The sequence below is a fragment of the Anolis sagrei genome, chromosome 3 (genome assembly GCF_037176765.1).
Source record: "Anolis sagrei isolate rAnoSag1 chromosome 3, rAnoSag1.mat, whole genome shotgun sequence".
NCBI classification, from domain to species: domain Eukaryota; kingdom Metazoa; phylum Chordata; class Lepidosauria; order Squamata; family Dactyloidae; genus Anolis; species Anolis sagrei.
In genome coordinates this window covers 95,738,518-95,766,026 of record NC_090023.1, presented here as the reverse complement: position 1 = coordinate 95,766,026, position 27,509 = coordinate 95,738,518, and the positions used below count along the sequence as shown (strand labels likewise).

Here is a 27,509-nt window from a genome sequence, read left to right as displayed (position 1 = left end):
ACTAAGAAGGAAACACACAGTTCTTGAATATGCTGGATTTTGTAGCAGAGAGTACTGGTTCCTGCAAGCAGCTGGCTTATTATAGAAACTCAGCAGTTTTAAACACATTAGTGCATATCTGTCAGAACTGCTGGAGGTTGTTGTATTTTATATGCATATCAATGCTGGGGAAGTTGAACTGCCTTTCCCTGACATTTATACAGCAGAGCTGATATTGTTATTACACAGATCCTTCTTCATTAGCATTCAAAAGCCTAAACAAAGAAAAATTCTTAGGCTAAGCAGGTGTTTAATTTGTAAATACTCATATATTATAATATGAGATAAATTGATTGCCATGAGCCAACTGTAAGAAGAGTGTAAAATTAGACAATACCATTAAAATGCAACTGTATACATGTAGACTCAGAAGTCAGTTCCATTGGCACACCTCATTCAGAATACTACACCACTGCAGATTGAAATCACCAAAAACAGAAAAAAACCCAGAAGGATTATTTAAAAAGCATGTGTAGAACCTCTCATGTTCTTTCTTAGCGTTTCCCATGATTTAGACCCATACCCTAAGATATCCACAAAAGAACAATTCAGGAATCCTTTTATTTTGGAACTTTAAGTGTAAATTGATATGACATCTGAAGGTACATCCAAAAATAGATGTTACAAACTTATTTAAATGGGAATAACAAATTGGTGTGGATTGCATCCTTCTAGCCTTTGGTGGGAATCATTCACTCTTAGCTCTCAAGCTACTTTGGATATGTTTTTTTGCTTACCCTGCCTAACTAGTTCCCTGATAATACCTCCCATCAGAGAAAAACAAAACAGATATATTTAGTCATGAAACCATCTAGAATTTTTTTTCTTTTAAGGAAGGGGAGATTCCAGATATGCCAATAATATTATACAATTTGAATTGTTTTTGTAGACTTATTGCTATTCATAAGACAGTAAAATAGGTTGTGTGAGAAAAGACTGTGGATTGCATTATGCATTGAACAGAATTTTCAACATAAAAGAGAAAAACAGTCATTAGTCTATGTCAAGAAAAATTCACAAACATATTTTGTGCAAAATGCAAAGTTTGTTCAATGAGGTTTTCTTCACTAAAAAATCCAATAAAAATATAATGAAAAGAGCACATTGATCTTGTCCCTCTATCACATATCATGGTATTATTAAGAGCTGTCTCTATGAATTGAAAAAGACCAAACTGTCAAAAAATGTCAACCAGTCTTGGCCTTAATGGAGAAATGCTTCTAGATATTTAATAGAATCAACAATGTTTCTATGTATCTTGATCTACAGTACAGCTTGGATAGTACCTTAAACTACCTGCTGAATGTGTAGATTATTTTGTGTAGTGCAGGCATCTATCTTGATATAAGTAGAACTGAGATGTACAGATACATTGTATTGATTGGTGGTGGAGAATGACTTGCACACTGTTTTCAAAATTGAAAGTTAGAGTATAGTAGGGCTGTGCACATATTTGGTTGGAGTGAAACGGATTTGGAAAATTCAGTGATTTGGTTGCTAAATCCCCAAAAACAGGATGGGTGGGGGAGAGCCTGAAAGCCAGCTGAAAGAAATCAAGAGGAGTTGGTGTCTTTCAGCTACTGGACATTATGGGGTTAACTGCACTGAGGCAGAGGCCTGCTGCTGGGGCTCCTTCTCTGCACTTGAGGCAAAGGCCTGCTGCCAGGAGCTCCTCCTCTTCTTCCTTCCCCTGGCATTTCTTCTGAAAAACTTCCCTAAGCCCCTCCTCCAGAGAGGGTTCTACTGGGAACTCGCTTTCCCAGCAACACTTGCATGGGGCAGGCATTGAAAAGCCTCTGAGATGCTCCGGGGGCAAGATGGGAGTTGAAGTTTTTCTCTTTGTGTTTCTCAGGAAATAAAAGGCCTAGTTGTGTCCATGCTCTCTTTGGCTGAGAATAGATGCAACCAGAGACTACAATTCCTAGAACCCTCTCTTGTGGTTTGTCTAATTTTTTTAAAAAAAATGTCATGGTAAAAACTTAAAATAATTTTAAAAATTGATTTATGAATTGTTATGAAACTTGGCAGGCCGGCAGTCATAAATGTGATCTACAACTGAGGTAGGTTTCATGCAGATAAGCCTAAAAATGACAGAGAAATTAGCCTCTAAATTTTCCTCATTATAACCAATGGGCTGAATATTTCCTGAATGAAAGTGGACCCCCCCCCCTTCCATTTCTGAAATTTTCCAGTAAACAGAATAAGGGGTTAGCTAAAAACTGGACTGAAAACAGCATGGTTTTGTTGCACATTCCTAGAGTGTAGTACCACATAAAATGACATATAATGCTACAGAAGAAAACTCTCTTTAGAAGTGAGTGTCAGACTGCAGGTTAAAATGGATTTATTTATTTGGTTCTTTTAAGGATCATAAAAATTAAACTCAATTGAAGAGTTTAGTTTACCAACCTTAGATGAGGATTTTCTTTATAAAGCAAAGATCTACACACAATCCTAAAATAACCACAAACTAATAGTTTTATTGGTAATGAAATATAGACAAATTAATATGGTAATCTGTATGTTGTTGTTTTTTTACTTGTTTTTATCAAATATGCTGATATAATTCCTTTCATCAAAATGGCTCTCAAAATGGCTAACATTGACAAAATAAAGATTATTTTTTTAAAAAAAAATCTTAATTAAAACTTGACATTAAAATACGGTGAAAGAAACACATAGCATTCAACCGATTAAAATATCTAATAGACCAGCTTACACTCCAAAATCCTTCCTGAATAAGAGTGCCTTTGCTGAAAAAGAGAAGAACAACAGAAAGAGAACCAATCTAACCTCCCTTGGTAGCTGGCCTTTAACTTTTACAAGAAGCCTTGAAAGAAAATATAATCCAGTCAAGTGTCAGTGGGAAAATTACAATGACCTTCATGAAACCTATGCTCCCTTTTGGAAGCTTGAGATACTGAAATGCAATAGTTGGGCATCCACAGTTTGCATATTTCAACACAGTAGAAAATTCCATGTTACAAAGGGGAAAATCTGACACAATGATGTCTGCTTATATTCAAATGTAGCTCTGTCTCATTTGCAGCAAGTAATTTATTACTAAGGGCAAGCCCACAAAGAAACCTAAGGCAACTGAAGGTAAGTAGATAGCATAACATGTGCCACTTTCAATAGATCCTAATAACATAACCAGAAATATCTGACCCAACTAAAACAATGACAGCACAACAGAAGAAAATATCACTGCCAATACAATTCAGTTTTTCTATGCTACCATGTTGCCTGAAAAATCACAAGGTAGGCCCCAAAAGAATAACAAATATAGCAAGAGTTGATTTATCCCAAGTTCACTTTCTGATAATGTATAGAAGAGACTCATATGTTTAAATGATATTAAAACATATCCAAATTGCAATCAAATACTTCAAAACAAGACTATACATTTCTGTCACACTATATTGCATCATCCATCCTATAGGGTTTCTCTGAAACAAACTGGACCAGAAAATACAAAACTGTGGTTTTATGATAATAAATATGACTCTAAAAAACTTTCATGGCTTACTGAATCAAGAAAGAGAAGAAAAAAACTTACCTAGAACCCCTAGTCTGTAGTTGATGGTCACAACAATGACATTTCCGTAGCTTGCTAATATGCTGCCGTCCACTATATTGCCTGTACCTTCCATATATGAACCACCATGGATATATACCATCACTGGCTTCTTGCTGTTTTGATCGTGTATGTCTGAAAAGAGCACAAGTAGGGAGAACACAAGAAAGTAATGCAAGTATTAAAGGAAAAAAATCCCCTATTGTATCAATAAACATAGTACTTAGAATAATCTCTCACTTCATGTATATTTTTCCTTTGTTCCTATCTCAGGTCTATTAGGAGCACAATCACAAAGTAATGAAAAAGTGCTTCAGGATGAACTCTGAAAAAAACTGCTACGGGCATAGCATATTTCTCGCTCCATGGGCTGGGGTGGGGGGGTGGTGTGAGAATGAAAACTGTGTGGCTTTTGAAAAGTGGTAAATTACTACAAATACCCAAATATTATAAAACTAATGAGAAAAAGAAATTCACAAAGAAGTCCCATTATCAGAAGGTTCAAACACAACTTTATAAGGAAAAAAATCCTTCCTAAATATTTAATAAACTAATTATAGTAGCGGTAGGCATAATTTTTCCAAATCTTTTTGTCTTGAAGTTATTGAAACTGATAAAGATTTCCCCCAATAAGTACATAAAACAAACTAGATGCTCCCATGAATATGTGTGACATTAAAGACCTGAATCCAACTGTTAGTTCCAATTATTGCTATACCTTATTAAGTTATAATTGACTGGATGGGTATACCCTAGCTGGGAGGAACATTGGCCAAATTGAATTAGGGATGAGGTATAAAGGCTCCTCAGCCAGTTTTTTGATAGATTTTTAAAGTACAGCATTCTTAAATTGAAGTTTTACCAAAACCAACTAAATTTTAACAAAATTATACAGGCCATATAATAACGTTTGTCTCTTCTGGGTACTTTTGATGAATGACTTGGAATGTTCTGACAGAAAATAAAATTATAAATGAAAGGGCACAAGGAGAGAATAGAGAATTTTTGTGTCACAGAGAATATAATCTCTCCTCTTCACATCTGCCATCCTTCATATCTAAAGGATGACGAAAATGGTGTTGAAAAAGGTGGTGTTGCACACTCCTCCCCTTCACATATTAACATTTTAAACACTTGAATAGATTTAAATAGGTTTTATATATGATATATTTTCCAGAAAAGAGAAGTTAAGTGTAAAATAACTTGCCACTTCAGGGCTATAGTGAATCGTCTCTCAAAGCAATCCTTCAGCACTAGGGATTCTAAAGTATGAATATCTATAGTCTTAGTGGGAAATAAATGTCTAATTTCTTTACTCAGAACACAGTAACCCAGCAGTGAAAGACTTCAGGGGGAAAAGGTGAATGGTAACAATAACAAGAAAGTAGAGGTCTTAGCAGCTGCTCTTGGAGAGGTCAGAAAGGCACAGTTATGATGAACTTTTGAGAAAGAGAGAGATTAAAAGGTGACCACATAATACTATACACATTTCGGTAGCAAAAGGAAAGGGCAAATGTTACAATACTAGTTGAAACACTGTAAAAATACCAGAAGAGAATAATGACACAGAATGGGGCTCAGAAAAGAAATCATGAAAAAGTCACAGGCAAGTGACGTAGTAAATAATTTATCATCCTCTGCAAATTGGCAACCTATGGTCTGAAGCAGTGCTTTCCAAACTTTGGTCCTCCAGGTGTTTTCAACTTCAGCTCCTGACTACTGACCAATTGGTCTGGAGCTCCAGAGAGCTCAGGTCTCAAACTCATGGAGGATCAAAGGTTGGGAACTACTGGTCTAAGATCATAAGCAATCAACAGCCTAATTTCATATGGTCCTCAATCATATTTCAGAAGTCTTCTCCAATGGGATCTTGTTCAGCTTTCTGGCCAGATTTTTTCCATTTCTTACAGCATGCCAAGTAGTGACAAAATTAAGAGAAAAAGAAAAGATGGGGAAGAAAGAGGATGAAAAAATCCCGGTGGACTTGCCAAGTTTTGGCTCTGACTCTACTCAATGGCTAACATTACATCAGCAGATTACCTTCAAATGATGGCATACCTAATTTTTTTAAGATGTCACATAGTATAGCTGTTTATCTGTGCAAGTCTTGGACAAGAGATGCAACAATATGAGTCTAGATTTATTTTAAAATTTAAAAAAATGTCCAAGAAGGCTACCACCAAAGGATATTGTATGTGGAAGAAAAGTGAGATTTCATTCATTTATTTACTGAATTAAGGTTTTTCACTGAACTTCAGAAGAAATTTCAGATTGATGTAATTATAATATATATCTTCTCACCACGCACATATTTAACTCTATTACTAGCATCATATATCTTTATGTAAGCCTACTAGGGTTTGCAATCAAGCAAACTTTTACTGTGTTTAAGGAAAGAGCTTGAATTCTTGAAAAAGCTCTAATGAACAATCAAAGCAATGGTTCCAAACACAAACAGCGGGATCTCCTTCCCACCTATCAGAATGGCATGGTTGATGCCACCTGAGCAATTTGCACCCACAGAACTCCCACATACTGAATTAAAACCATTTGCTGGCATGGCTATGCTTTCTTGCATGTTTATAACAGCATGCAATGGGGTGGAGAATCTCTCAAGACAATAAATATCACTGTTGCATGCTATATAAATATACAAAATGTATTCCTGGTTGGGAGCTATGTGGGAGTAAAGGGTGGTGGTAATGCTGCCTTGGATATGTGCACAAGAAACAGGTGTTAAAGAACAGAATGAAACAAACTGAAAATCATCCTGCACTTTTCTTAGCATATAAAACACGGAAAACACCAAAAGAAACAGTAGAGGTAGTAATTGCATCCACTATATGGGGAAGAAAAAGAAGGAAATAAGGTGAAGGTGAGGTTACAAAATATACCAAAAGGATAAAGAAAGAGATACACATGCAAGGTTTCTATTCCATTTTATTTCCTTCTTAGGCAAAATCTGGGAATGGTTATAAGGAATCATTTGGTTGTAAATAATATGCATGTTACTCATTTCACAAATATCACATATAACCTCAATATATATCTGAAAAGGGGGTTGCAGTCATCTAAATGCTATATTGTGTGCTTTAAAAAAAGAGGTTGGGAAGGAAAGTTCAAATTCCAGATAAAAAGAAAGCAAAGCACACTGGGATGAGTGTGATCAAATAAAGGAAGAGGGGAAAGTTCATGTTCATGCATATCAGGGTTGAGTTTTTTGGGGGGAAAAACCAAAAAATACCTTCATCTTCCCCACGATCATTACTGGTAATATCATCTGCGCTTTTCTTTGTGTTGGCTCCTGGGGTCAGAGTGAGCAGGAGAATAAAGGGAAAAAAGTGAATTCAAAAACAGCAGGTTCCCAAAAATTTAAAGAAAAAGAACTATCCAAAAATTGAAAAAAAGTAAAAAGGTGCAACACAAAAAAGTCAAAATCTGAATTGTAAAAAATAAAGGATGTTAACTCCACACTAACATAAAAACGAAAAACAATAAGAAAAACAGTAGGAAACATTACTGTATGTCGTGACAATTCATTAAGTCTGATCACAAACGATTGCTCTAATATGCATTCAAAAATGATTTGAAATACATGTATAATTTTTGAATGTGTGCAAATCAATTACAACTCGAATCCTCAGTAAACCTTCCGAGTTTCATATGTATCACAAAAAGCTTTATCAGAAAATGCTGTTAGAAACTGAGGACAATACATGTGATGAAAAATTAGTAAGAAATTTAGTTATAAAACTTAGCATACAATGTATTCATTTCCCATCATATCATTATGACCTTAATCCATAAACATACACACAATTCAGCATATCCAACGAATAGGAAATCCTATTTGTCAAATAGCAGTCATCCATCCCCTGTGACCTTGAGGTAACTGTCATTTTGAAACTGGGAGAAACGTCATGAGCAGGTTATGGTGTTTGGATCTGCTGTTCAAAGGGGAAAAGTCAAAACTACTACTTGGTACACAAACGGAGCCCTCTGAATCCTGATCTTTGACGAAAATCACAATAGTGAAGCATAATCAAACAATTGACAAAAACACATAATTATCAATTTGCACTTCATAAAGAAGGCATGCTTGCTTGTCCATGAAAATAATATTAAACATTTCATATTTGGAATAATATGTGATTTTCAAAATGGGGCCTCCATGTGAACAATACCTTCAGTTCTGGTAAAATGATAAATGAAATAATAATACAAATTATAACTTGAAAATAGTAGAACACATTAAGAGGGTTTTTTAAAAACAAACAAACAAAATATCCTTATAGTTCCTTTTATATTGAAACAGAAGAATTAATGATTAAAAAAACACTCTTGTGATAGTAAAGTGAAATCCATGAGGCCGCTTAAGTTCCATAAAACATGGGTACTAGACAGAACATAGCACAGCGGGCAAAATGAAAGCATTGTCCAATAGAAATTCTGAAATAATATTTCCATTCATTCCCCAAATTTTGCATAGCAGTAACTTACAATCTTCTTTTGAACAATTAAAACTACAGTTTAGGCATCCAAGGAAAAGAATAGCTACCAAGGAAGAGCAAATATTGTGAACAGAAGAGTTCAAAGTGTGAAATTACTGATTGTTTTACTCACTGAAATGCTAAAAATTGAGGCCCAAAGAAAAAACTTAACTGAAAGGTCATAATTTTTCTTGGGAGGCAATGCCCTTATTTTGCTCTGCCACCCCACTAGCCACATCCATAATATTAGAGAAGGATTTCCAGTTGCCCTGTGCATGTACAAGAATGGATTCAGAAAAGATGAATCTTGTCTTGTAAGATAGCTGTGATTGTTGACAAAATGTTCAGAAAAATCACCTGCTGTCTTGCTCAATACTACAGAAAGCATAAAACAGAAGAACATTGGGACCATAATACAAAGGATCTTCAGTGTTATGATTACCACAGGCTCACACGCCAAAACAAGAAAACATGTTACCTAAAACTGTGGCAAAAATGGAAATAAAGATTTGGGAAAAATCAAGATTCAAACTGCATTATATGGAAATGTAGATCCAGCCTTAGTTGGGAATAGCTATTAAGTTTCATTCTATAATACACGAGAAAATAGTACATTTTTTGTAGTTGGGGCATTTGACCAGAAATTTAATCATATTGCTTATTTCAGGGCCCTTCCACACAGGTGCATAGTATGACTTGAAACTAGCATGAAAAGCACTGGATCTGAGCCACAATTGAGGCCACACATGGGTGTCTTGAGCTGCCTTGGTGCGGGTACTGCCTAACAGTTCAGCAGTACTGAAGCCAGTTCAGCAGGGCTGGGCATGGGCTTGGTTTCCACACACAAACACTACATCTCTGATTTTCCCCAGGAGAAGAAAGAAAAAACACCTGCCACATGGTAGCAGCCTCCTTTTCCTGGTACCGAGCCACTAAGGAACTTGGAAAAAGCAGGGGGTGGGGGGTGCTCTTCTCAGGTTCTTTTGCCAGTCATATTGCTCAGAACTAAAAAAAAGGAGGAAGCTACCATGCAGCTGGTACTTTTCTTTTATTCTCCAGGGTGGGGGGATGAGGCTGCAAATTGTAGGAAGGGACTGCTACCTCACCTCCCTGGGCTGCCTTAAGAGGGCTGTCCCAATTGATCCAACACAGGAGAAGATTCAAATCCTGGAGCATGATTTGGCCGTTCTAATTTTTTTTTTCAGGGCACAGTTTACCCCAGGTTAACCCTATATTAAATCACATTAGCTTGCAAGCACTACATGGATGCATCAGGCAAATACAATAGCCACACTGCATTATTTGTTAGTGTAAATGAAGCTTCATTAAACTATATGTGTATGTGTGTGTATACATACATACATACATACATATTATATAGAGAGAGAGAGAGAAAGAGAGAGAGAGCAGATAAATTCTCTCTCTATACACACACATAAACATGTATGTTTATGTGTGTTTGTGTGCGTTTCCCATAGATCCAATAGATCTATTTTAGTTGACATAGGGGACATGAGAGAAGCCTCCTCGCCAGATTGCAAGACATCCGGGCGTCCCCTGGGCAACGTCTTCAAAGACGACTGATTCTCTCAATCCAGAAGCAACCAGCATGCATGCAAGCAAGCAAAACAACCAACGATCCTTTTCAGGACCAACCATGACAATAATCTCAATCAACATCGAAGGCATGTCAGCTGCCAAAGAACAACTGCTCTATGAACTGTGCCAAGATAAGAAATGCGATGTGCTGTGTGTCCAAGAAACACACAGGGATGAACAACACAAACGACCCAAAGTTCCAGGAATGGTCTTATTAGCGGAAAGATCATATGCGCAGTATGGAAGCGCCGTCTTTGTCAAACCAGGCCTCCAAGTCAGCAGTGCCCACAACACTGAAGAAAACAATATCAAGGTTATAACAGTAGAGCTTAATAAATTCACCATCACCTCTGTGTACAAGCCCCCAAATGAAGAGTTCTGCTTCTCCTCCCCCGAGAACTTTGATAGGTACCAAAGGGCGGTAGTAATTGGTGACTTCAACAGCCATAGCCACGTATGGGGCTATGCCCAAGAGGACAAAAATGAAGAGGCTGTCCTCTCCTGGTCTGAACTGCACAAACTATCACTCATCCATGATAGCAAGCTCCCACCATCCTACAACAGCGGGAGATGGCACTGAGGTTATAACCCAGACCTCTTATTTGTGAGCGACAGCATCGTACAGCAATGCACCAAATCAGTGGGACCACCAATCCCAAACACACAGCACCGACCAATAGTATGCCAACTGTTCCCAACTATAAGGCCTCAGGAAGTTCGATTTAAATGAAGATTCAACTTCAGAAAGGCAGATTGGACTAAATTCTCAGACATGTTAGATGACATGATCACATCAGCTGCGCCAATCCCTGAGGAATATGAGCATTTTATTGAAATCGTGAAAACCTGCTCATGGGCCTCCATACCGAGAGGTTGCAGAACCAACTACCTTCAGGGCATTACTCCTGAAACAGCTGCCTTGTTGGAAAACTATTACAGGCTCCACAACGAAGACCCATTTAGTGAGCAAACCCTTCAGGCAGCGCAGAGCATTGTGTCCTCCATCTCTGAAGCCAAGAAAGAACAGTGGATCAAGCTGATCACAGAGGTCGACATGGGCAGGAGCAGCCAGAAGGCGTGGAGGCTGCTGAGACGGCTGAGCAATGACCCCTCACAAACTAATACCCATGCCAACATAAAGGCAGATCAAGTAGGAAAGAAACCAATAGCCAGACAACCAGAGATTGAGAACAACAACCTCCATGAACCCTTTACATCTACTGAATTGGACATGGCTCTCAATAAATGTAAAAATAGCAAAGCAGCTGGCCTGGATGATCTATGGATGGAACAAATCAAGAACTTTGGCCCAAAAGCAAGGCGCTGGCTGCTGGAGCTGATGAACAACTGCACTGCATCCTGTGATCAGCTTGATCCCAAAATCTGGAGGAAAGCAAGAGTCATCGCCATTTTGAAGCCAGGCAAAGACCGTAATAACCCAAAAAGCTACAGACCAATCTCCCTGTTGTGCCACCTCTACAAAGTTCTGGAGAGACTTATTCTGCATAGAATTATGGAAAAAATAGACCCATGTCTGATCCCACAGCAAGCTGGCTTCAGAAAAGGCAAAAGCTGCACATCGCAAGTGTTGAACCTGACTCAGCACATAGAAGATGGCTTTGAAAGGCGGCGGATTACAGGAGCTGTCTTCATACACCTGTCAGCAGCCTATGATACTGTGAACCACCACCTCCTCCTGAGAAAAATGTATAATATCACAACGACTACCACCTCACCCGCCTCATAGGAAACCTGCTACAAAACAGGAGCTTTTTTGTTGAGTTCCAGGGCCAGAGAAGCAGATGGCGGAAACAGAAGAACAACCTACCTCAGGGGAGTGTGCTTATTCCATCCATGTTCAACATCTACACAAATGACCAGACACTGCTAGAAGGGACAGAGAGTTTCATCTATGCTGATGATCGTGCCATTACTGCTCAAGAAGGGAGCTTTGAGATGGTAGAACAGAAGCTTTCCGAAGCTCTAGGTGCTCTTACTGCCTATTACAGGGAAAACCAGCTGATCCCCAACCCATCTAAAACACAGACATGTGCCTTTCATCTCAAGAACAGAGAAGCATCCCGAGCTCTGAAGATCACCTGGGAAGGAATCCCACTGGAGCATTGCAGCGCACCCAAATACCTGGAAGTCACTCTGGACCACGCTCTTACCTACAAGAAGCATTGCCTGAACATCAAGCAAAAAGTGGGTGCTAGAAACAATATCATACGAAAGCTGACTGGCACAACCTGGGGATCACAACCAGATACAGTGAAGACATCTGCCCTTGCGCTGTGCTACTCCGCTGCTGAGTATGCATGCCCAGTGTGGAACACATCTCACCACACTAAAACTGTGGATGCGGCTCTGAATGAGACATGCCGCATTATCACGGGGTGTCTGCGCCCTACACCACTGGAGAAATTACACTGTCTAGCCGGTATCGCATCACCTGACATCCGCCGGGAAGTGGCAGCCAATAGTGAAAGGACCAAGGCAGAGACATTTTCAGGTCATCCCCTGTTTGGATATCAGCCAGCACGTCAACGACTTAAATCCAGACATAGTTTTCTAAGATCTACAGAGACACTTGCTGGAACACCTCAGCAAGCGAGAGTCCAAAAGTGGCAGGCTCAAACCCAGAACCTCAACCAATGGCTGATACCAAATGAGAGACTCCCCCTTGGGGTACACAGAGGACTGGGCGACTTGGAAGGCGCTGAACAGACTGCGCTCTGGCACCACGAGATGCAGAGCCAAACTTCAGAAATGGGGCTACAAAGTGGAATCCTCGACATGCGAGTGCGGAGAGGAGCAAACCACAGACCACCTGCTGCAATGCAACCTGAGCCCAGCCACATGCACAATGGAGGACCTTCTTGCAGCAACACCAGAAGCACTACAAGTGGCCAGATACTGGTCAAAGGACATTTAATCAACTACCAAGCTTGTGACATTTTGTATTTTCTCTATTTGTTTGCTTTGTTCTGTTAGAAATGTAATATAATTGACTGGCTGCCCTGACATGAGAAATAAAAAAAAAGTTGACACAGATTCAGGCCTAGGCTCTCCAAGTTCTAACTCATAAAGACTCCTGGTCCTTCTGATTAGATTCACTTTTTAAATCAAAGGTGTAGAGGAGAGTCCAAGAAACAAAGAATGAAGAGGACTGAGTCTGATGACTCTTCAAATATTGTCAAAGATTTTCATGGCTGGAATCACTGGGTTGCTGTAAGTTTTTTCGGGATGTATGGCTATGTTCCAGAAGCATTCTCTCCTGACGTTTCACCTGCATAGATGCAGGTGAAATGTCAGGAGAGAATGCTTCTGGAACATGGCCATACAGCCTGAAAAACTTACAACTCTTCATAGAATCATAGAATCATAGAATCAAAGAGTTGGAAGAGACCTCATGGGCCATCCAGTCCAACCCCCTGCCAAGAAGCAGGAATATTGCATTCAAATCATCCCTAACAGATGGCCATCCAGCCTCTGCTTAAATGCTTCCAAAGAAGGAGCCTCCACCACACTCCGGGGCAGAGAGTTCCACTGCTGAACGGCTCTCACAGTCAGGAAGTTCTTCCTAATGTTCAGATGGAATCTCCTCTCTTGTAGTTTGAAGCCATTGTTCCGTGTCCTAGTCTCCAAGGAAGCAGAAAACAAGCTTGCTCCCTCCTCCCTGTGGCTTCCTCTCACATATTTATACATGGCTATCATATCTCCTCTCAGCCTTCTCTTCTTCAGGCTAAACATGCCCAGTTCCCTAAGCCGTTCCTCATAGGGCTTGTTCTCCAGACCCTTGATCATTTTAGTCGCCCTCCTCTGGACACATTCCAGCTTGTCAATATCTCTCTTGAATTGTGGTGCCCAGAATTGGACACAATATTCCAGATGTGGTCTAACCAAAGCAGAATAGAGGGGTAGCATTACTTCCTTAGATCTAGACACTATGCTCCTATTGATGCAGGCCAAAATCCCATTGGCATTTTTTGCCGCCACATCACATTGTTGGCTCATGTTTAACTTGTTGTCCACGAGGACTCCAAGATCTTTTTTCACACGTACTGCTCTCGAGCCAGGCATCCCCCATTCTGTATCTTTGCATTTCATTTTTTCTGCCAAAGTGGAGTATCTTGCATTTGTCACTGTTGAACTTCATTTTGTTAGTTTTGGCCCATCTCTCTAATCTGTCAAGATCGTTTTGAATTCTGCTCCTGTCCTCTGGACTATTGGCTATCCCTCCCAATTTGGTGTCGTCTGCAAACTTGATGATCATGCCTTCTAGCCCTTCATCTAAGTCATTAATAAAGATGTTGAACAGGACCGGGCCCAGGACGGAACCCTGCGGCACTCCGCTCGTCACTTCTTTCCAAGATGAAGAGGAAGCATTAGTGAGCACTCTCTGTGTTCATCCACTTAACCAATTACAGATCCACCTCATCGTAGTTTTGCCTAGCCCACATTGGACTAGTTTCCTTGCCAGAAGGTCATGGGGGACCTTGCTGAAGGCCTTACTGAAATCCAGGTACACTACATCCACGGCATTCCCCGCATCTACCCAGCTTGTAGCTCTATCAAAGAAAGAGATCAGATTAGTCTGGCATGACTTGTTTTTGATAAATCCATTTTGACTATTAGCGATGACTGCATTTGTTTCTAAGTGTTTGCAGACCGCTTCCTTAACAATCTTTTCCAGAATCTTGCCCGGTATCGACGTGAGGCTGACCGGACGGTAATTGTTTGGGTCATCCTTTTTTCCCTTCTTGAAGATTGGGACCACATTGGCCCTCCTCCAATCTGCTGGAACTTCTCCCGTTCTCCAAGAACTCTCAAAGAGTTCTTCAAATAGTTGATTATTCTTTCTAATACAGGATGAATGCCCACCAGTTTATCACATGTGAATATAATCTTTTTATTGCAAGGTGAAAAGATTGGATGTGCCATTTATTTTTCTTTAACACAAAATTAGTGTCCTAGTCCCTTTCACACTGCATAATTCTATGCTATATTCCACTTTAACTGTAATGGCTGCATTCTATATAAATTCTAAGATTTGTAATTTGGTCAGCCACCAGAGCAAATACCCTTTCTAAACTATAAACTACAGAACTAGATGAATCATGTTATAACTATGCAATATGAAAGGGTTCCCTCTTTATCTTATAGGATGATGGAAACTTTCATGCTTCTAAATGTTGTATTAAACTTGCCACAAAATAGTTATGTTCATTAAAAAGCTTGTGACATTTTCTGTTTTAAAATATTTGAGTGTGAATAGGAGGAAAAGAGCCGTAGCAATTTAATAGAGAAATCATGTAGTGATTTTAAAAGAGCAGATTTTTTGTTGGTTTGTTGCTACACGAGAGCCTTCAGATTTAATCTATGTCAACCCAGATCATCAGTGAGCATGCAGAGAAAACTGTTTACAAGACTGCAACATGAATGCTGGAATAAATAGAGCAGTTAGTGTAGATAGAATATGCAATGAAACTCATTGGGTGATCTTGGGCAAGTCAAGTGGCAATGCATCCCCTTAATTGGCCTCTTTCTGCAATTTTACTGGGAAATGATGCATATAGAAAGCGGGAAATTAGCAAGTAATAGAAAACTACTGAAGAAATTGTGTGATCTTTGTAACATAGTGCTAATTCCTTTTCTTTATCCTGCTTTCTCTCTTCCCTGCTCCTGACTACATACCTTGACCAATGTGGAAGAAGACACTGCAGGTACAGCATGCTTTTGTTCACTTCCATGGTGGAAGATTGGGAGTCTTTGTGTGTGGTGCAAATGGCCAGAATGCAGCACATGATGGGGCAAGGATTAAACAATCTTAGGTTTGGCCACACCCAACATTAAACACACAAGAAAATGTTATAGATTAAATTGTTAACATTCATATCTCCCTGTGTGCTTTCCCACCCCCAGTAATCAGTCAGCAGCCCATGGTCAATGAGAACACTCAGGGTGTATCTAGACCAGCCCTAGAGAAAGAAAGAAAAAAAAGCACATGTAAGTGCCATGCCATTTTTTCACACCATGGAGTGCAGGGAAAGCAGAATGGCAGCACAGATGTTCACACCATCGCAAAATTTGAGGGGCAAGAAACCACTGTGCATCATGTAAATGCCAGAGTGAAATCTTGTCCAATGCAAACAGATGCTCTGGGCCCTTCCACATAGACATATAACCCAGGATATCAAGGCAAATAATCCACTATATCTGCTTTGAATGGGATTATCTGAGTCCACGCTGCCATACAATCTAGTTGGGAAGACAGGAGTACAAATGTCAGCATGCTAGAAGAAGCAAAGAACACCAGCATTGAAGCAATGGTCCCCTGCCATCAACTCTGCTGGACCGGCCACATTATCCAAATGTCCGACCACAATCTCCCAAAGCAGTTGCTCTATTCCGAACTCAAGAATTGAAAATGGAATGTTGGAGGACAGGAAAAGAGATTTAAAGATGGACTCAATGTCAACCTTAAAAACTGTGGTATTGGCACAGAGAACTGGGAAGCCCTGGCCCATGAGCACTCTAACTGGAGGTCAGCTGTGACCAGCAGTGCTGTAGAATTTGAAGAGGCACGAATGGAGGGCAAAAGAGAGAAATGTGCCAAGAGAAATGTGCGTCAAGCCTACTCTTACCGGGACCGCCTTTCACCTGGAAACCAATGCCCTCACTGCAGGAGAACATGCAGGTCAAGAATCGGGCTTCACAGTCACCTACATACCCACCGCCTGTACACCGAACTTGGAGGACAATCTTACTTGGACAATGAGGGATCTCCTAAGCAAGTAAGTACAATTCAGTTCAATATGGATTATTTATTTATTTATTTTCTATATTTATACAGTTGTGTAGAAGGGTCCTCAGTCATCACTAGGCTAAGTCAGGTCCCTTCTACATTGTCCTTATATCCCAGGATCTGATCCCATGTTATTTGCTTTGAACTTGATTATATGAATCTCCACTGCAATATAATCTGGGATAAGCAGATAATCTGGGATCACATCCTGGGATATAAGAACAGTGTATACGGGGCCTAAATTCTCAATTTCTCAAAGTGTATAGTTTGTGTATACATCCCTCTGAGTATTGTCATTATTGCTATAAAAACACTGGCATTTATCCCTTAACACTGAATGAAATTATGTAACTTCTGAATCTACCTTGTTGCTGGACCACTTAAGCCAGGGGTCAACAATACGGCCCTTCAAGGTCATTTACCCGGCCCTCACTCAGGGTCAACCTAAGACTGAAATGACTTGAAAGCACACAACAACAACAACAACAACAACAACAACAACAATCCTATCTCATCAGCCAAAACTAGGCCCACACTTCCCACTGAAACACTAATAAGTTAATATTTGTTAAATTTGTTCTTCATTTTAAATATTGTATTGTTTTTAAGTGTTTTTTGCACTACAAATAAGACATGTGCAGTATGCATAGAAATTCATTCTTGCTTTTTTCCCCCAAATTATAACCTGGCCCTCCAACAGTTTGAGGGAATGTGACCTGGCCCACTGTTTAAAAACTTTGAGGACCCCTGACTTAAACCATCTGACACCCGTCTTCTTCCTTTAATATAAGATGTTTCTTGTTGTTGTTCATTCGTTCAGTCGTCTCCAACTCTTCGTGACCTCATGGACCAGCCCATGCCAGAGCTCCCTGTCGGCCGTCACCACCCCCAGCTCCTTCAAGGTCAGTCCAGTCCAGTCCAGTCACTTCAAGGATGCCATCCATCCATCTTGCCCTTGGTCAGCCCCTCTTCCTTTTGCCTTCCACTTTCCCCAGCATAATTGTCTTCTCTAGGCTTTGCTGTCTCCTCATGATGTGGCCAAAGTACTTCAACTTTGTCTCTAGTATCCTTCCCTCCAATGAGCAGTCGGGCTTTATTTCCTGGAGGATGGACTGGTTGGATCTTCTCGCAGTCCAAGGCACTCTTAGAACTTTCCTCCAACACCACAGTTCAAAAGCATCGATCTTCCTGTTTCTACTGAGGCTGAATCTACACTGCCAAATAATGCCATTCAAACTGTGTTATGTGGCATTGTAGATTTAGCCTAAACCTTTACTTAGGTTCCTTCTACACTGTTATATAAACCAGATTATCAAATCAAATAAACCACATTTTCTGATTTGAACTGGATTATATGAGTCTACACTGCCATATAATCCACTTCAAAGCAGATCATCTGGATCAGGCATGGGGAACCTTCGGCTCTCCAGGTGTGGTGGACTTCAACTCCCACAATTCCTTGAGGCCAAGGTAAGCCTTTGGGGTGAATGCCGAGCCTCAAGGAATTGTGGGAGTTGAAGTCCACCACACCTGGAGAGCCGAAGGTTCCTGACCCCTGATCTGGATTTTATAGGGAAGTAGAAGTGGCATTAGATGTGTCTATTTGTATGAGCAACAAGATTACTTTGTCACATACCTACCATTAAAAGCTTTGGAAAACTATATCAGGGTATCATAATTACTACAAGTACAATGCATAAAATGTGTAAGTTTGTTTTACTGTCCTGTAAAGCTGGAAGCTTTTTCTCCAGATAGCAAAATCAACTTTTTAAACTGAAAAGCTTTCAGCTCTGATGGCCAGAACATCATGAGGTATCAAATGTAGCTTGGCTTAAGACCTTCCACCCTCCACTTTGCTTTGACCTTTCTAAAAAACAAAAGTCATTCAGGGAGAAAAAAATGAGACGGGTGAAAGGTGATTATTTTAAACCTTTTCAGGAACTTTTTATAAAGGACATTTTCACTTTCTGTGCACCATTTGCCATGCTGCAGGTGTAACTTATAAAACCCCTAACTGACTTTTTCACTGTACCAAGAAAAGGATTGCAGAAAATGAAGGCACAATCACGGTCCAAACAGTTGCATTTTGAAAGAATCCTTAGAAGTTTGGACAAAATGGATTCTACAGTTTACTTCTTGCTCTTTCCATTTGTAAGAAAAATGTACAATATTCCATTTTATTACTTTGTTGTTGTGTCGTTGTTGTGATGTGTTCTTGGGAAATAATTTACTTTTGTTTTACAAGGTACAATGACAAAAGCTATTCTCTTCTATTCTATTCTACAATAATAAAAGACTAAAAGCTCAAACAAGAACATGTTCTTATTCTGTCAAGAACAACTTTTGGTGTCTCAAATGTTAGTCCTGGGTATATTTGACTGGCAAATGGAATCTATTCATTTCCTTCTTTTTCCATTCCTCCTATTTCACTGAAGGCGATAATCTTTCTTTCTTTTTTTTACATATTCATTCATTTAATTTTCTTCATGTCTTTGTTTCCATGTTCCTAGGGGCAGTTCAAGCACTTCTTCTTTAATATCTCCAACCATATCAAAGTAGGGTTTTCTATGTTGAATCAACACTGGATAATTCACGTTCTCTTAGTCTCAAAGGATGGCTATGGCAAATGTATTCGGAACAAACCTTGCAAAATAAAAAAAAACCCTATAAGACATTTGCTTTAGAACAGGCCTGGACAACTCTGGAAGAACAGGTGAACTATTGTCTTGGGAGTGGGATGCCCACAAAATGGGCACCTCCAATGCTTGCTGCAGCATAAACACTTTGTCCGCCCCTGTAAATCAGAAATGATGTGAAGAACACAACAAAAAAACAAATATTCCAAGTGTCTGCTTTTTAAAAACATGTTATCCTTAGAACAATCTTTATGTTGTTATCTGATCATTTCTTTTTGTTAACTGCTGCAGTTTTCCCTATGTATCCCACTTATCTTATTTTTAGCCTTTTCACTGCAAACAAAAATACTGCAAAAACAAATAAACATTCTAATCACAGCACTAGGAACATTTATACCACACAGGAGCAAAGAAAATGCACGTAATCCAAGGATTAAAATAAAAAAAACCAAAAATTGTAAGCTTAGCTTAATGAAAAAGTTACACCAGGATATGAATCAGGAACGGTGCTGGTTACAAACATATCCAGTTCTAAGTTCATATCAAAAAGTGACTCAGGTTGAATTTAAAGGCTCTACTTTTAGGGATGCAGGGTCTTGCAATCCAACAACTTCTGGAGGGATACCTGATCATCACCCTGGCCTAGACTAAGGAGTCTATTTCAAACTAATCCAGAGATACAATATTCTTTTAAATCAACCTAAGTCACTTTTCGATATGAACTTAGAAATGGAAATGTTTGGACTGCAGTTCATGTAGTACTCATGCCAGTATATTTTGTTAGTCACAGCTAGGGGATTCTGAGAAATGCCGCCCAAAAAGTAGAATTTCCAAGCTTGTCAAAAGTCCTTCCATGGATGATAAGGAATTGATGTATGATTTATAAACATGATCCTATATGATGCAGGGCTACTGAGAATATTTGGATTGGGTCCAAAGTGTTGTTAACAAGCTGCATTTCCCCTGCAAAATTTCAGTCTTTAACTATTTTTATATAACTATATATGGAAGACTGAGCGAAGGAAGATAGATGCTTTTGAACTGTGGTGTTGGGGGAAAATTCTGAGAGTGTCTTGGACTGCAAGAAGATCCAACCAGTCCATACTTCAAGAAATAAAGCCCGGCTGCTCATTGGAGGGAAGGATATTAGAGGCAAAAATGAAGTACTTTGGCCACATCATGAGACGACAGGAAAACTTAGAGAAGACAATGGATGCTTGGGAAAATTGAAGGAAAATGGAAGAGGGACCGTCCAAGGGCAAGATGGATGGATGGTATTTTTGAAATGACTGGCTTGACTCTGAAGAAACTGGGGGTGGTGAACGCCAACAGGGAGCTCTGGTGTGGGCTGGTCCATGAGATCACGAAGAGTCGGAAGCGACTGAATGCATAAACAGCAACAACAAAACTATTTCATTGCCTGAGGCTATATTCCCTTAAAATCTTGAGTACCACACTGAGAACATAGTGCCCCACACATCTTCCAGACCCATATAGAGAAGTATTTATTATGGATTGACACTAATAATCCATGCAAGTTCCTCCTAGTTAACTAACCAGTCCAATGTATTTGAAGATAGGAAACATTCATACTGTAGTCATAATAATTAAAATGCATTATACTTATTTGATTATGATTAATTTTAACAATACAAATAAGTATTGTACACTTTCTTGTCTTCCTGCCCCCCCCCCCCCTTCCAAAATGTACTTGGTCAAACAGCAAGTGAAAACAAGTGATATTTTAAATTTCTTTAAATCTCCAATGTATTACGATGCTTACACCATGCTGCGTTGGGTTGCATCATGCTATGACCAGTGATGTAACCCATCGCAATGCAATGCACACACCACAGTTTGTCAGTGAGTTAAAGAAATTACACAATTAGTTTGTTCTCAACTTATCCATCTAGTTACTATGAAAATGCAGACTCTACACTTAATTAATTTCCAATTATATTATTGAGAAAAATAACAGATGTATGAAATTACATTTTAACTAGTTTGGTACTTACTTACTTACTTAGGCGATCCCTCGTTGGACGAGTAAGATGGTCTTCCATCATGGGTTTCCTTGTGGGTCCGTAGGTGGCTGTGGAGCCCTATTCTTGCTCTGCATCTTCTTCCGCAGTGAGGGCATTGGTTTCCAGGTGGAAGGCGGTCCCGGTCGGGGTTGGCTTGACGCGCCTTCCTCCTGGCACGTTTCTCTCTTTCACCCTCCACTCGTGCCTCCTCGAATTCTGCAGCACTGCTGGTCACAGCTGACCTCCAGCTGGAGCGCTCAAGGGCCAGGGCCTCCCAGTTCTCAGTGTCTATGCCAGAGTTTTTAAGGTTGGCTTTGAGCCCATCTTTGAATCTCTTTTCCTGCCCACCAACATTCCGTTTTCCGTTCTTGAGTTCGGAGTAGAGCAACTGCTTTGGGAGACGGTGGTCAGGCATCCGGACAACGTGGCCGGCCCAGCGGAGTTGATGTTGGAGGACCATCGCTTCAATGCTGGTGGTCTTTGCTTCCTCCAGCACGCTGACGTTTGTCCGCTTGTCTTCCCAGGAGATTTGCAGGATTTTCCGGAGGCAGCGCTGATGGAATCGTTCCAGGAGCTGCATGTGATGTCTGTAGACAGTCCACGTCTCACAGGCATATAGCAGGGTTGGGAGGACAATAGCTTTATAGACAAGCACCTTAGTATCCCTACGGATGTCCCGGTCCTCAAACACTCTCTGCTTCATTCGGGAAAATGCTGCACTTGCAGAGCTCAGGCGGTGTTGTATTTCGGTGTCGATGTTGACTTTGGTGGAGAGGTGGCTGCCAAGGTAGCGGAAATGGTCCACATTTTCCAATGTTACACCATTAAGCTGTATCTCTGGCATTGGAGAGGGGACGGCTGGTGACTGCTGGAACAGCACTTTGGTTTTCTCGATGTTCAGTGACAGGCCAAGCTTTGTGTATGCTTCTGCAAAGGTGTTGAGAGTGGCTTGTAGATCTTCTTCTGTATGCGCACAGACAACATTGTCATCAGCATACTGGAGTTCTATAACAGATGTTGTTGTGACCTTGGTTTTGGCTTTCAGTCTGGTATATGATCAGTGTAGATATTTGGTATACTAGTTTGGTATATGATCAGTGTAGATATTTGGCAAGTTGATATTTCTGATTTAGAACTGAAAACAATATGTTTAGGAATTAAAAGGTTGAATATTGATATTGCAATATTGTTCTTTTAATTACAATTTAATTCTGATGTATTGTATCCATTTTATATAGAAAGAGGTGTCATGAAAAATGACAAGAATGACGGATGTCAGGAGAAAACACTGTGTCTAATCAGGTTGGGTAAAACATTTTTTTTTACAAAAGGAGTTTAAAAATTTAATCAGATTTCTAATTAAATGATTTTGTGTTTTTTTAAAAAAAGAATAACTATTAGTATTCATTTACACAGCACTAAAGCTCATCACAAACACAGTAACTAATTCTGTACTTTCTGCCTCATAGAATTGCATAATATATCCGCTAACATTTCACAGATCAAAGCCAGGACACATATGGCCAAATCAGGGTATGGTCAAATTGGCAAAAGTTATCAGTTCTGAAGCTGGGACTGACAATTGGATGTAGGCCTAAAAAAATACTATTATATTTGATTCACTTTTAGTAACACCTAATGTACTCATGTAGCATTTACATTATAATGTAATCTCCTGTATCCACAAGGCAAGTGTTCCCAAGCTTTGCATAGATACATAGAATCAAAGCTAATAGTGAGCCCTATTAAAATGACGGACCTCCATCTCAAGAAATAAAGATGGAGGGCTTAGAAAATGTCTAAAGAGGGCACATTTTGTTAGATGTTGATAAGCGAATCCATGGATACCAGTCTTATGGATGTGGGAGGGCATACTGTATTACTATCCATTATATATTACTATTTACTATTCAGTGAATTAACAAAAAGACTCAATATCATCAGTTCAACCACTTATGTTAATTAAAATGGTTCAACTGTGCCCAAAGTACAATTTACGCAATGCTTGCTTTTTACTACTCTACAGAAAGGGGGATGGTTCCTTTTTCCCCCCAAAAAAGTTGAGATACAGTAATTACACTAACCCAGTACTTTGGCGTTAGTTTTTTTGACTTAAGCATTACTATACATAGTAATAAACTCTAGTCACTCCCCACTTCAGGCATTAACCTTAGTTTAAGATGCAGGTATTCACAACTGCATTTTCTGAAAATAAATATATGCACACAGTCTGAGTCAAGAGATCTATCAAAGACATGAAGCAAATCCATCAAAGTTAACTATCATTATCAAAGAACAAAAAGATAATACAGATGTCTTGAGCAAATTGCTCTCTATATCTGGCAGTCAGTTAGGAACCATTTAAAAAATAAAAAATAAAGTTGTGGCATATTCACATGCTGCCATGAACTATGAATACCCAACTGACCATTCTCAATACCTCAGTACATTAGGAGTGGATTCTTGCTGTTTATGTGTAGCTACAAATATATGAAAGATCCAGAAGTGAGAAAGGCAAACTGAGTATTATCACAACTGATGACCTCCTACTGATGGCCCCAGGACTGTGCTGAGCCACTTTGGCCTTGCTGATAGGCATCACTCATATTGAAGAGTAATTTAGATAAACTACTGTCTTGACATGGAGATCAGTCTATGAAACCACCACAAGCAATTTGGTTATAGTAAGTTAAATGTTATGACAGTAATGGCTGTGATGCACACAGCTTAGTCTGATATTTTGAACATTAAAATGGAAGAAAATCATTAAGAACTCTAAAGGTGTAATTAAAAAATTCCAAGGACTCCTAAGGAATTTATTGCTGCAAATAACTATCTCTGTATTCATATATACAATTTCACTGCTGCATATTCATTTCATCAGTAGCACAAAATGCCATGAAATAATTTCAACAGAAACAGATGGGAGAATGTACGTTCCCTAGGGAATTCATTCTTGAAGCAATATTAATCCCACTTTCCTAAGCATAGTTATATTGGTAGCAAATTTGGGTGTGAACCTGTCTAATGTAGAAAATGAATGTTTTTATCATTAAAATACTTGAAATAGATCAATAAGAATAAAGAAAACATGAAATGAATAGCAAATAATTTATTAAAAGTAAACATATACATGTGCATTATCTTAAGACAACACACACACAAACACAAACACACACATATTTTTGGTTCCTTTTCTGACATCACAAATGAAAAAAAACTTGCTTCCAAAAGGTGTGCATATGTGTGCTTTCAAAAAGCCTGAGAGCAATTTGTCTTAGAAAATCTCTGCTATATAAATATAGCTACTGAATATAGAAATCTTATTTCTTCCACAAAATGCTATTTCCTCCACAGAAAATGTTTTCTATAACCCTATCTACACAGACCATTTAATGCAGCTCCAAGTCAACACATAACTGCAGTTGCTACAAAACACAGCCAATATGTGCTGCAGCATGGATGGAAAGGTATATTGTACGACAAATTAAAGAAAGTTACAGGAAAGTCAGAGTTACGGTAAGCCCTGTAATGTACTGCAGCAGATCCCAATATATCTCAGATTGCAGGATGAAACTGGCTCCACAAAATGCAGAGTGCATTGTACACATCTGACCCTGCTGAAGTGCATGAGAAAATCCAGAATGGGGCTACTGGAAAATGTCTCAATTAGCAGTGGGTTAATTGACCCCAAGGAAGGGTAACTGATTATTTCTAAACCAAAGAGCAAATTGAAGCCAATGCCATTATTACTGCAATCCCCTTCCTAGTCTTAAACAGTCCCATACCTAATAATCTAATCATCTTCACAGCAAAACTGTTTTTTCCCAAACCAGTTCTAAACTGTAGTGAATAGTCTGTGTAGGAGGGTTCTATGTAAATCAACCACAAGATAATTTTCTATCTCAGTTGTTGTACAGTTCTCCATTATCTGTTTACAATAACTTGGAGTATTTTGAAGACTAAGTTTCTCTGAAATATATTTGCCCAAGTGAATTTAGCATCTTGAGGCTGGCCAGAACTCTGCTGAGGTTGATGTCTAGACCCTTACAATCAATTACTGGCTAAAACCCATTTTTCCAACTGTCCTAGATCCTCTAATGCCAGCTAAAGGCCTTCAAACTACATGGAAACAGTTACTAAATATGAAACTTTAATAAAACTACAAATAAGGGATATAGAGTGACACAATCACTTGAATTTAGTCAACAAATACTATAATCTTAGAATTACAGGGTGTGCATCCCAAATCTAAAACTACAAAACCTGAAATATTCCAAAAACCATTGTTCCCTTCAGCCACCACTTTTCTCCTTTGATGCAGTGATTGCGATACTCTTGCTACCTTGTTCAGAGTTAGAAGTAGGAATTTGGAGGGCTCCTCCAAAATCTACTGTACAGTATTGTAGTATTTTCTCAAAACTCCAATCCCTAATCTCTTCAGTTTCTCTGATCCTCAGACTCTTTCCCCCTCTTCACATCTCATAAAAAACATATAACTAATGGGCAAGCTGCGAGAGTGGAGAGAGATACAAGCTGGGGAGAGATGCAAGCATCTATAAAGTGGCAGGAGCCAATGATCTGTGTTGGCTATTATTATGAAATATTATTATTATTATTATTATTATTATTATTATGAAATATTGAAAAAAATTGAAAATCTGACATCTGAAACACTTTTAGACACAACGATTACAAATAACTCAACATGTAGTAGGAAACATTTTGGCCACTCTAATTATTTGATAAACTTGTTAATTCCTAAGAAAAGGAAAGCATTAACCTTCTATTTCATTGGAGCGAAAATATAAAAGGATTTCATATAACAAGCACATTTGTCCCTCTGTAAATGAAGTTGTAGAAATGCTCAGTCATGTCCTTTTATACTGCCCTTTTTACAAAGGGAGACATCTTCCTTTAATCACCATTTCTACAGGACAGAATAATTCTATCTTTCCCTTCTACTCTCTGACCATGATGCACAAATTACAAATAGGCTGCTAAATTTTGTACGACTGGCATTGTGACTAGTAGACAGGTAATAAATCAGCAGGAGATAATGACAATAAAGTGCTCTTTCAGAAGTACTCAGATAGCCCGGCGAATCATGTGGGGATGGTTGGATTATGTACAAACTGTAGCCTTTGGTAGAATCCTGTGGCTTGTTGTCGATCATGGTTTTATTTTACTTCTTATTATTCTGTTATATGTACATTATTGTAAAAATTGTCTCTAATTTCTATTCTGGTCTATGACCATAATAAATTATTGAGTGATTGTTATCTCTGTATAGGACTGAAAAATACCATAAATATTATATCTGATTTCTATCTTCAGTAGCACATATTCATTCTATGAACTTGAAACATAAATTATTTTCCATCACTATCATTGAAAGTATAACATTTCTTTAAGTCTAATTTCTTCAAAGCTTACTGAATATGAACTGTGTAAAGTTCAAAAGCACTCCACTGTAATTCTTGTACTACAATTTTTCCTCCACTGGTATGATATTTATTTATAGACGTTGCTTAAAATTCTGGGAGTACTTGTTTTTTCTCACATTGCACATGATATAAATGGACTTGCATTAAAAGGAAAGGTACAGTGAGGATCAGAAGGAAAGAAATATATCTTAGTTATAAATAATTTCTTCATCTGTACAAATGCCTTACATCAAAGTGCATATTTCCTTTTTCTTTCTCAATTGATATCACTCCTTTAGCAGCCCCTCAAGGTTCAGTATTTGGTTCTCCTCCTGGGCCACTGACTTGTTGTGGCTTCCACTGCCACTTTTATGGGAGCTCCAATGTACATTTTCAAAATGTGATCTCAGATATGACAACTGGATGCCTGATATACACACTTTGGAGCCAAATTCTTAATTGGGAAATGATAGAAATAAAGACTGATTTAATTATTATATTTACTCTGTTCTATTTCAGCTTAAATGAGAGCTCAGAACAACTCACTACTCAAATTAAAAATACTACAATATCAAATATTGTATTTCAACTTACATATTCATACATTCTTCCTAACTGTAGGCATGTCATTTGGATGATTCATAAGCATAAGTAAATACCTAATTGAATATATAACACTAAAAAGTTGCATGTGATGTTCTCACTTCAGTCTGCTTTGTCTCTCCTATACAAATCACATTTGCAATGTTAAGGAGGCAAGATTCACTAACCTGAACCCTACTGAATACTTCCAACTAAACTAGCTCCATTGAATCAATGGTTGGATAGTAATAGCTGGATAGTAAATCAACAAATAGGTAAATACTATGCCTACAATGGGTCTGCTCTGGTAGGGATTAGGCTCTAGGCA

The 27,509-nt window shown here is 38.9% G+C and overlaps 1 protein-coding gene across 5 annotated transcripts in view; it reads right to left on the bottom strand.

Annotated features, from left to right (window-relative positions):
• The window catches only part of NLGN4X (neuroligin 4 X-linked), a 265,484-nt gene that overhangs the window by 129,323 nt on the left and 108,652 nt on the right, over positions 1 to 27,509 (bottom strand). For 4 of the 5 annotated variants that reach the window (XM_060769901.2, XM_060769900.2, XM_060769899.2 and 1 more), the window contains 2 exons: positions 6,861 to 6,920; positions 3,599 to 3,751 (listed from right to left, as the gene is read on the bottom strand). In XM_060769901.2, the coding sequence (XP_060625884.1) occupies positions 3,599 to 3,751; positions 6,861 to 6,920 (213 nt within the window). The remainder of the gene's footprint in view (positions 1 to 3,598; positions 3,752 to 6,860; positions 6,921 to 27,509) is intronic. The other variant, XM_060769904.2, reaches the window with a different exon arrangement.